Raw genomic sequence first — 11880 nt, forward strand, 5'->3', positions numbered from 1 at the left:
TGCCTAACTTGCTTAAACTTAAGCTCATAAACATCTTTAAGTCAAATACATTAAGATATAACCAAGTTTTAGAACAATCTGTTGTCGAAAAAACCCAAATTTTACATTACATTCGGTGAATACCCGTCCAAAGAGCACCAGGATTCGTATATTTTGATATAAATACAAGTGTTGAATCTTATTTATCTTAAAAATACGCCTCTCGGTTGCTTTAAAATGAATAAGACAATAAGTTTCATTCTAACTTCGTTATTCATCCACGTCGTTCTGGTGAGAACTGCTACTATTACTATACATGTAAGTAGAAATTATACGAAAATGTCTTTTATCTAGATTATTATATGTCATATTGATTTAATCATGTATATGATTTTGTATGACGATATAATAATGTATAGAAAGATATATTTTTTATAAGATGGACAAGACACTGTGGGTGTGACAGTGTTTTTGAATGTGAAAAGAAGTTTGTAAACAATAACAATTATGAAAGTAATGTAATCACACTCATGATTTAAAGGTAGTGTTGATTTAAATAAGAAAATCATTATTGTAATAATTTTAATATAAATAGCATCTGTATAATTTTTAAATAAAGAAACTAGTGATTACGCTATTTTACACTTTCGGGGCTTTGGTCAATTTAATTCCCATCAGAGGGAATTAATTATTTCTATTTTCTCACTTTTATAACAAAACAAAGCGCGACATAGAGTTCAACCAGTCAACACACATGTCAGCAAAATCGGGATGGGGAGCAGAGTGTCTTAATACTGTGTTTCCCTTTGGCTTTGTCTACCTTGCTATATACATTTTAAAACAAAAATTTAAATAGTAACAATTCTGTCTCTAGTCATAATTCATGTAACATTACGTCACATATTTATTACTACGTCTTAAGATTTACTCAGTTATTTACTCTTCGAGGACAGTGGTTTTATATTTTTACGACTTAATATAACGATTATAAGAAAAAACAATATAACGATTATAAGAAATAATATTATTAATCGTGAGATACATGTGATTTTAGAAGTACTTATTACAAACAAAAATGTTACAAATTAAATGTTGGTGACATTTTTTAAAACAAATATATTTTTTAATTATGGATATAATTTTAAAAAAGGTAAAATAATTTCGTACCAACCCTATGATCACTCCGCCCTTTGATTTTAGTATAGTAATTTTCTCATTGTATTTACTTACTTATAGAAACGGACAAAATATCTTCCTTTCTTTCTATCATAGGCTATTTTGGTAAATGGGAAAAGGATAAAAAATTGTTGACGATATTAGATATGGCGGGATATCATCACATAGTAAAACACTTTTTAAGCAATTTTTGTGAATTAAAGACGTTGACTGTGTGACTTATGTAAAATAAAGTATTTTTAAATAAAACATTATACGGGTAAGTTATTATCATCTTAATTTAATATATTATTATTCTATAATCACTTTTACTGCTACAAAAGATTAACATTTATATTTTAAAGAAATCAAAAACCTTCTTTTAAACGTCATTTTAATTCAATGTAAGTAGGTACGTATTTAGACCACTTCATTGTAAATAAAACAAAAGTGAATAGATATTGCATCAATATTTTTATTGATTCAGAGATTATTCAAGTTCACTAAGACATTCTTTTTCAAGACACTATGAGACATGATGTCTATGAAAAAATTTGAAATTTAGGCTTTATTAACATAACTTTAGATTGTTGGAAAAAAATATAAGAGATCCAAATCCAATCCAATGATGCAGTCAGTGTGTAATATTTACTACGCAATACGCATTGCCTACTTCATTTGAGTCATTCGCAAGTACAGTACAGCCAACGAGTCGTGGCCACCCTACCCCGTGGTAGATGTCTGCGCAGATTTGATTTTTCAATGTTTCTTGTAATTTTATTTATTTTCTTCCCGGGTAACCTAACTTCAGAGCAGCCACAACTCGTCGCCCATACTGTGACCAACTCGTGGGGACTCCCCAAATAATAGGACATTTATTACTAATAATAAAATTAATAACTCATTCTACATTTCACTTATTGTCAGGAGTCAGGACTCGAAGCCTCACTGGTTTTTTTTGCAGTATATAATATTTCAGTTTATAATAACTCTTAATTACTAATGATATTATATGTAATAAAATATAAATTTAAGTTTAAATATATTTAATAGTTACAGTTTTTATAAGTGTAGAGTTTTTTTTATTATGTAGTAGAAGTCTTTGGACAGAGAATTTAGTCACGCAATGATTACTATTGAACCATTCTAAAGTAAAACACTCGCGGGGAACTCCCTAAATCGTGGATACTTTCAAACCAGCTATTTTATAAAATTTCACAAATTCTGTTATTATAAAACATAGTACAACAAATAACTACTAGAAAAATATATATAAATTGTGTTTATTGTATTTAAATATAATATACATAAGTTTGTAATTGTTTTTTTTTTCTATAAAATATCTATAAATTTCCACTTTTCGGATTTTTCCTTTAATTTGGCTTGTATTTGTAAGTATCTTTCGTGCTAAATTCTTAAATTTAGACCCGCGATTCCCGCGACTATAGACGTACAGGTGGGTGCGTGAATTTGATTTTAAGGGTTCTACTACTTTTGATGATTTTCTTCTCGAACTCGCGTGATCTTGAGCTCAGAAAGTTCAGAAAACCACCTTACAGGACACTTGACAGACGGATAGACGGACAACAAAATGATCCTATAATGGTTCCGTTTTTTTTTGGTTCATCGGTTCATGAGATACATACCTGGTGACAGACGAACAGATAACGGAGTCTTACTAATTCTATATTGAGGTCATGTACCCATAGGGTACGGAACCCTAAAAAGATAATAAAAAATGCTAAGCATACATAAGTAATATGTAAGTATATAAAAATGTTGATATTCTATGTTTTTGACATTTTCGTGATTATAAGAAGTTCTCTTGACTTTATCACTTAGCTCTAATTAGATGCGCGTACGCATCTCGCATTGTTGTACTTGTGTAGATGACAACGACGTCAGATACGTTATCAGTTACACGGCGATACCTCTGGGACGTAATGTTTAGTGTTTGTTTTGTTGTGAAAGTGCTCGGTTTACTTAAAATTTATTTGATTTTCTAGTAATCATTTAAAGGTACGTAAAGGTGTTTGGTTTAAAATTTTCTTTTAGTAGAGACAGATATTTATATTTTTTATTATTTTGAGAGTAATATCAAAATAATGAATTATATCATAGTTCGGCGGAAAGGGCGTAACGGAGGGAGGAGGGTCTTAACGCTAGGTTCCCTCTGCCTACTCCGGGAAGTTGATTTATAAATTTGTATCATATGTTTTAATGTTGTAAATTATAGATGTATTTTTTATGTGTGTGTCTCATAATTGTATAACCTAATTGTTACTGTAAATATTAAGTAGATATATTTGCGTGTAAAGTACCACATAACATTAATAATATTTAGTTTTTTCTTAAACCCACATCTATTTTAAATAATAAAAGTATCTTTTGGAGTTAGTAATCAATATTTGATCCTGGACAAGCAACTTTAAGTAACTTACGTTAATTATTGTTGTACTGTTAGTGAGTCCATTTTTATTTGTATTTTAATTGCACATTTTGGTTACGGATTTTATCTAATACAGTTTTATTATTAAGAAAATCAAACCATGAACCTTGCTATTTTATTTATTTAGATATAGTTTAAGTCCGTCGTTGCCGAGCAGCCACACAGCAAGTGCATGTAAATCGAGATTTTCGAGACTAAAGACTAAATTCATCCCTCCGGTCTAAAAAATAAGTATATATCTGTATAATGTTTCATTTATAAAAACAAACAAGTATTACAAGCATTATCTTAATTATATGTGATTTCTTTATCAGAGCGTACTTACTGATAGACGGACACTTCACTCCACACACGTATAAAAGTTACTAAAACAAATTGTGTGTAACTTTCACTTATACTGTTGACATCAGACTTAGACAGAGTATAACATTTTGAAAGCCGAATACCAAAATAAACGGAATAAAACAAATATTTAAGGAGGCTCCCTTACAACTTACAACAAACGTTATCTTTTGCCGTTTTTATAGATAACTAGTGGACCGTCGCGGCTTCGTCCGCTTCAATCATACGAGTAACGTTAAATAATTTCATAAATATATGATATGATATTATGAAATTATTTTCGGTTTATGGGGTAAATTCTAATAAACCGCGAAACATGTATTCAATGAAATATTTTTAAGAGTCTGAATTTCAAATTTTATAGAAATCGGTGCCGATTTAAAAAAAACCATACAAACTTTCAATCCCTATTTCATCCCTTTAGGGTTAAAATTTTACAAAATCTTTTCTTAGCGGGTGTCTAAATTACGAAAATAAACATCTGTCCAAATTTCATGTTTCTATGCACAGCCGTTACAGCTGTGCGTGTGTCTTACCTCAGTCAGTGGGGACATGTCCTTTTATATATATATATATATATATATATATATATATATATATATATATATAAATGATACGGAACCCTACGTGCGCGAGTAATATAAAGACAAAAATAAAAATGTATTGAAGTGATCGTAGGTTCATATAAGTATATTCATCATGAATAATATTCGAGAACTAATTTCCTTTGTAATTTAGTTTGGTAACCTTTTTATCAAACTAATTATATCAATCAATCATTCCAGTCTTAGTGCGGGTAATTTAGCTTAGTATACAGAACAGAAATATATTATCTATCTTAACAATAATAATAATAATCAATCAAATTAAAATATTTTCCTGAAGTTATACTTAATTATTTTTTCACGCCGCATCATGCATATTCCAGTGTAGTGTAGAACCCAGTGTTAAGAGGCTCACTTTTCAATGCACCTCCTTATTTTCAAAATATTGCGATTTGAGCGGTGGAACTCGATGCTGCGTTTTTTCCTGTTACCAGAGCAAAAAACTGAATTAGTTAAATTCCCACTTGTGGAAATGGAAGTAATAAATTTTTCCCTACTTGCGGGCAGTTGCGGGAATTGAACCCACAACCGTCAAAAACGTTGCGTCACGACTTTCTCAAGTTTTCATGTTTAAAAAGGAATTTTAATCAAAGACCATACTCCTGATTCAAGAAGGTTCTCTTAGCATTATCACATTAAATTATACAGTCATTAACATTAATCATACAATAAATGAATCTATTGCTTATTTCTTAATAATTTAGTTGAAACTGTGTGTTTCCCATGAAAATAAAGTAAATATTTTTTCAGAAACCAACCATGTCTAAGCGCACAGTGTTAAACACCGACTACAAGGGGCTAGTGGAGGCTATAAGTATTCCGGCTGACTTGCACGAGGAAGATGGAAAGATTTATGCCAGCTATGGGTCCGTGATGCCCATACATAGTGCTTCTAAGGAACAGGTATGTTAATATAAATTAGGCATTGGATTCTTAGCGTAAGATATTCCGTTCAAAATAAGACGCTCTCGTTTCACAGTTTCCACCGAATTCTAGAGGCATTACTTGCCTCGGTAGCGCGAGCGAGGAAACCAAAAATATTAAATTATTTCATGTCATTGAGTCTGTCTCAATGACAGACTCGTGTCTGTCGAACTCTCAACCTGTCGCGTTTACAATAGAAAGATTTGTCCTTACTTATGCGCCACGACTGCCCTCATTTTTGGAATTATAAAAAAACGATAATGAAAGGCAAAGCGCGACGTTGTGTTTCGCCATTCAACACTGAAGCGTGACGCTAAAAATATAGTGGAAATAAAGTAACATTTCTATAATTATAGATAGAAGAGATGTCTCAAAGCACGCACCACTACTGCGACATCTTCACTCCGGAGCTGCTCGCGCCGCTCGAGGAGCTCGCGTACGTGCGATTGGACGAGGACCTGGCGGAGAAGGTAAACACTATACAGTACGGTTGACGAGTCGTGGTCGGCCTGAAATTAGGGAAAAATTTTATAATCTAAAGTAGCAAAAAATCTTAATATGAAATCTGCGCAGTTATCTGCAGCTAACTTCAGAGCGACCACGACTCGTCAAGCATACTGTATAGTGATATATTGGACCTGAATAGAATTCAATCTACATAAACAAATACGCTACAAAACTATTGAGATCGTTATGGCGCAGCGGCACAACGTCTGACTGTAGTCTACCGTTAGGTGTTTAATTCCCAGTCGGGGAATGAACTATTTTCATTTCCTTACCATGATGCAAAGAAAGCGCGGCATTGAGTTTCGCCACTGAACACGCAATGTCTCGAATATTTAGCCGTACCTTAACAAGCGGGCTACAGCGTGATCTAATCAATCTAACCACAATGACTCAGGTATTCATAAACCGCACGCGCCGCATCCTGCTGCTGTCGAGCGACGGCTGCATAGCGCAGTGGCGCTGCGCCCCCAGCTTCGAGTCCAACAACCACTACGTGGCGGGCGCTCCGCTGACGTCGCGGGGCGCCGCCCTCGTGTCCGTGGTGACGGCGCGGTGCGGCAGCCATTATGCAGTTTCTACACTTGAAGTGAGTAATTATGTGTTTAGTAATTTGGTGGTTTGCTCGCAATGCCTCCAAGGCTGCCACGACTCCGAGATCGTACTGTTAATTGTGTTTACTCTTAAAAAACAATCTCGCCAAAGAAAGAAGTTGGTGCTTTTTTATTTTATGTTTTAAGAGTGATACTGCATACATTAATTCAGTTTATACAGTCGGGTTTTACATTTTATTTTAAATATAATTTGGATCTGATACCTACAAACTAATAGTAACATAGTTAAAAAGATTTTTATGAGATAAAATACTTTTTTTTTAATGCTGGCAACATAACAAAATTATACATTCCAGGGCGAAGGCGGCTACTTCGAAACAAAACAACCATGGGAAATAATCGACATGCAAGAAGGTAAGATGTACTACGGTGATAAGGGATTCTCTTCCCGGGACGAGCTACGTGCGTACATACAGGCTCTACCTCCAGCTGAGGTAGGTCCAGGGTCATATCCCAGACCAGTTTTACTAAGAGGTAAGATACCTAGACTTGTTTTGATGGCAGAAAATGGAAGGCAATTGTCGCATCATTATTTGTGTGGCGTTTTATTTAATAATGTGGAATATTTGTAATTGAATTCACTACTACTGTGTTTGATTCATTTTTTTTAACAAAAAAATGTTTTGTAATGATAATATGTATGTATATTGTGATGGCGTCATTTTTATTGTAATAATGATAAATAACTAATTAAGAGTTGTTTTTGTTTTAATAATTTGTAATAAAACAATGTGTTAGTATAAAAATAAATTTCTTTATTATTTAAATATAAACAACCATTTCTTATGAAGTTGTTATATAAAATAACCACAGCCCCTTTTGCTATAATAATAAAAAACTTGCTAAATTGTAATGAATAATTGTAAGAATAAAATTTAAGTAAATTTATTCATTTTATATAATTTTAACTATGTATAAACAATAATAATTTAAGTTCTTTCATAATAAATACATATAATAAAAAATATTTGTAGTTATTTTTCTTTGGCTTCAAGAAATGAAAAGTCTAAATCTAAATTATTTAGAAAAGTGATTTGAATAAGTGTAATAACAAATGTTTAACAATTTTCAGTTATAGTAATAAAAGGTAATTTTAAATATTAAAAAAAATTGGTCAATACAAAAATTTCATATTAAATAAATAAAATGAACGGAAAATGAAGGCCAGTCGTGACGCAGAGCCACAAATATATGACTGTAAATTTAATAGGTTGCAGGTTCGATTAGTTTTAAAACCGAGAAGTGCATGATTAACGGAATAATATAAGGTTCCTTCCATCTATCCTGCTGTAAGCGGGATAAAGCGTGAAATTAAACCATCATATACCCTTTTACAAAAATTACCCTTTTATGCAACTCCAATTATAAAATAAATACAATTTACTAACAGTTGTTAAACATCCAAATACAATCTGACTAATGTCCGCTCGTCGGCCGGCAGCGTAGTGACCGGACACTGCGCGGACTGACGCAGACACCGCGATATGCACGTGTAGCAGAATATATACCTGAAATAAAGTTAAGCTTATTAATTAAATAATATAATTGCAATTGAGAATCGAAAAATAGTAACAATTTATTATTTGTTTTTTCGGAAATTGAAAGATACAATTTATTTATAAATAACAGCATGAAAGAATATATTTGTTGGACCCAACAAACGCCAACCAACTCAAAGATTATTTTTATAATAATATCCTTTTGCAAATAATTACAATTAGACAGTGCCTGACTGTAAATGTTATGGGTGTAGGTTTGATCCATGCTCGGTTCTCAGATTATTTATGTCTTGACACTAGGTTCCCTCTGATAATCCCGTTATATGCATTATACAATGTGAAAAAGTATAATAACTCACCCAGACACCGGTAACACAGTGGGTACTTTCCATGTTTGTAAGCATATGGGACACAGGTTTGTTACCCGCTTGCTTTGTTCGTCTTTCTGAAATATACATTTGATTACATTACATACAGGTACTAAATGAGTTATTTTTTCTAGTCGGATACATTGAAACCTTCATCTAAATTAGATTTAAACTCACTATGTTTTAAATGTACCATATATTTAATTAATTTTTTAATAAGTATCGGTTGGTAGAAGAAACTAGCCAAGTTAAATCATAAATTTGAATGTAATAACTTAAAAAATAAACATTAGAATTTGGCACCCATTTAGATAGCATCTTATTAGTCTTCTCTTAAACCACGTCTACCCTTATTACTAATATTGCACTTGATTCACATTTTTGTACTTATGTTTTTAATGTAATGACTTTTTTTGCATATTATAAAAAAGATAACCAATCATTAAATATTATGTATGGATGAAACCTGCAATCAAAAAAAGCCTACCCTTATATTCTTATCGATTAGAAGGGTTAAGTTTTTAAAAGAAAAAATTACACAAATTAACCTCAATGTCATTATAAATTAATAATTTATAAAATGAAAAACTTTTTGAAATGTATTTTAATAGTACAGAGTGAAACGTCACTTTTTAACGCCACAGAATGAGAAATCAGTTTAAAGTTCCACGCTAGTTTCCAATCTGGGTGAAAATTCCCGGCATGAATCTAATACAGGCAAGTGTTCTAAGAAAAATTTACCTCACTTAGAGTTAAAAGTGAATAAAAATAACTTGGATTTAATGAATGAGGCGATAGAATGAATGAATAACTTGTCTCACCTGCACCGCTGGCGGCGGCGGTAAGCTCCGCAGCACGAGGGGCGCACGCGCGTCCCACCAGCGCAGCAGTTGCACCGCGAACGCGCTGTACTGCAGCGCGGTGGACAGCACGCGGTACGTCATCGGGAATGTTATTTTTGCTTCACTGAAAAGCATTATTATTATTATTACTAATAATACACTTGCACATTCAACCTCTAGTTGTATCCCGTTAAGTGATCGAACTCAAGGCCGCGTTTTAACTTGTTAACACAGCAAAAATATTCAAATATTAAATATATAATTTTCTCGAAAGGAAATCAAACCCACAATCTATTACATTTACAGTCGCACACTGGCTTCTCACTTATAAAGTTAAATTAAAAAATTATTAATTAAAAAGTTAAATTTAAAATTTATTCAATTCATAAGAACACTGTTAATTTGCAGCAATAAATAAATTATTATTGAACTTGGCTGCCATTTTCACATATTTTATGTTTTAGATAAGAATTGTATTTGTTTAATGATATAAACCCATATATCCCATACCCATAGTATCTTAAATACATTAACGCCCAATATTAATAATGTATCTCCTATCTCCAGTTAACGTCTATCTCGTACTGTCCGACATATCTATCTAATCACTAACCTGCATGGCTACCTCCATCTCTGGCTATTTCAATCTATGGTAGCAATTTTTGGATTAGGATTGGTTATTAACATTGGGCGTAAGAGTACAATGACTTACCCAAATTGTCCAGAAAATATACTTTTAAAGAAATCACTCCATGTATCCTCATTGGGTTCTTCTTGAGGGGCATTCTTCAAGGTCAGTCCCAACATATATAGGGGTAACGTCGGAGATTCGCCTTTACCAGTCAAATATCTGGCTAAGACCAGTAGTTTTGCTGATTCTGTTACAAAGTGGATGATTGTATAGAGTTTTAGTGCTGCTTTACGTAGTTTGTCTGATGAACTCTGAAAAAAATGTATTTTTTTATAGGTATAATGCCATATTATTGCATTTAAGCATGTATTTGCGTAGGAAAGATATTTTTCCAAAGAACTACTTAAATCCACAGATTATAGTACAACTCAAATTAAACAAAATTAAATATGTAAAAAATCCCCTGACCTCAAAAACTCTACCTCACTTTGAAAAAGTGTTTTACAGTTTTTAAACTCAATTAATTAATAAAACAAATTATTACATCCATCTTTTGCATCAAGGGTTAAAAAATAGAATGTCTTAACAGTACATTCTGTCTGTATATCTTTCTATATAAAAATTAAAAATAAAGTAACAAGTTTTTTTTTTATAAATAAGCAAAATATTATCTTTTTAAAAAATAATATAAATGAAACAATTAAAACACACCTTACCCAATCTCCCATCTTCTAAGTCCTCCTGCCATTTCTCAAATACTTTTTCAATTTTATCTTTTAAATAAGGCACTAAAACTAAAAGTGCTAATGATCCACGCTCCAACACATCTGGCAACCTTTGTCCAGTGTTAAACTCCGTGCTCGGAGATATTGGCACTCTGAGAAGCCCATAGAAACATTCAGAGAATGATGCAGCTGGAATATATGATATGGTTATAGAACAAATTTTATCTTTCACAACTTTAGTTTTTTAGCTCCTTGCTATATCCTGCACATAGCAGGGTAGGCAGAAGGAACCTGGGGATCTAGTGTTAAGACACTCCAACAACTTTGTAACATATATATTGTTTTTATTATATGCAAGACACAGAGTGAAACTAAAAAAACTTTATATAAAAATAAATTAATCACTGAATGAAACTTACCATAGTGTTTTAAATAATGATACTGTAGACTATAATCCAATAATAGGTAAAGTTCATCGTACCACCGCTCACACCAGCCACACTTGTTTGGGTAAACTGCTGCTAAATACTAAAATATCAAATATACAAGAATTGTAATAATTTAAGAGTTTGCTACCAGCATGCTTTGTCTATTACAGTCAGAAAATTGAAATAGTTAAAATATAATCGTTTGTCGAAGTGGGGTTCAAACGCTAAGCCATCATGTTGACAATCAGACACTACTACTTCTATGGTCTCTAAACATATGCATGTTTTAATTTCCACACAATCTGAGGGCGTCCTGTGTTGCGTAGCGAAGCTACAGTCGGTAGCAACAATAAATATAACAAAAACAACTAACGACAAAGTTTACAAAATTTCTTAATACAGATAATTTTACCATACAGGTTGATATTGGTTTTTTTAAATGTACGAACAACATATTCGGATTTTATTAAATAAAAAATGATTCGTATATTATAGTTTATTATGTATAATACCTGTATTAATTTTCTTATAGCAGGCTTAACAGTGCCACCGAGAGCCTCTTGTGCGGTAACTTGGAACACTGATGGAGTTCCTTGCAATGTACGAGTTAAATGCGCCGCGTACACTGCCATTTTAGCTTATTTACTTAATTACCATATATATGAGGTAAATTAATCTAATTAAAAAAAAATTAGTAGCCGAAATAGTTTTAATATACTGTTGAAGAATATTGCTAAATTGCTATAAGTTCAGCTGTTTATGTTTTTGACATTTGTTTGACAGTCTCTGTCTGATAGCAGCAAGTTCCTATCCAC

The 11880-nt window shown here is 32.2% G+C and overlaps 2 protein-coding genes across 5 annotated transcripts; one reads left to right on the forward strand and one right to left on the reverse strand.

Annotated features, from left to right (window-relative positions):
• Positions 1-167: 167 nt before the first annotated feature.
• Positions 168-7316, forward strand: LOC146540814 (poxin-like). Of its 4 annotated transcripts, none has more exons than XM_085202343.1 (5): positions 168-297; positions 5281-5433; positions 5811-5924; positions 6356-6547; positions 6869-7316. In XM_085202343.1, exons 1-5 carry the CDS (start codon positions 217-219, stop codon positions 7142-7144), a joined length of 816 nt encoding a protein of 271 aa, XP_085058469.1. In that variant the 5' UTR covers positions 168-216; the 3' UTR covers positions 7145-7316. The 4 variants fall into 4 exon arrangements, with proteins under 4 accessions (XP_085058469.1, XP_085058479.1, XP_085058487.1 ...); XM_085202353.1 differs by lacking the exon at positions 168-297 and adding an exon at positions 1236-1414; XM_085202361.1 differs by lacking the exon at positions 168-297 and adding an exon at positions 2997-3153.
• Positions 5837-11842, reverse strand: Pex12 (peroxisomal biogenesis factor 12). Its single transcript, XM_085202318.1, has 7 exons — positions 11578-11842; positions 11057-11165; positions 10624-10826; positions 9994-10223; positions 9261-9405; positions 8431-8516; positions 5837-8080 (listed from the first exon to the last, which is right to left on the reverse strand). The coding sequence occupies exons 1-7, from the start codon at positions 11695-11697 to the stop codon at positions 7966-7968; spliced, it is 1008 nt and encodes a 335-aa protein (XP_085058444.1). The 5' UTR covers positions 11698-11842; the 3' UTR covers positions 5837-7965.
• Positions 11843-11880: the final 38 nt, after the last annotated feature.

Source organism: Heliconius melpomene, chromosome 2 (genome assembly GCF_056956725.1).
Source record: "Heliconius melpomene rosina isolate 202511_hmr_F chromosome 2, ASM5695672v1, whole genome shotgun sequence".
NCBI lineage: Eukaryota > Metazoa > Arthropoda > Insecta > Lepidoptera > Nymphalidae > Heliconius > Heliconius melpomene.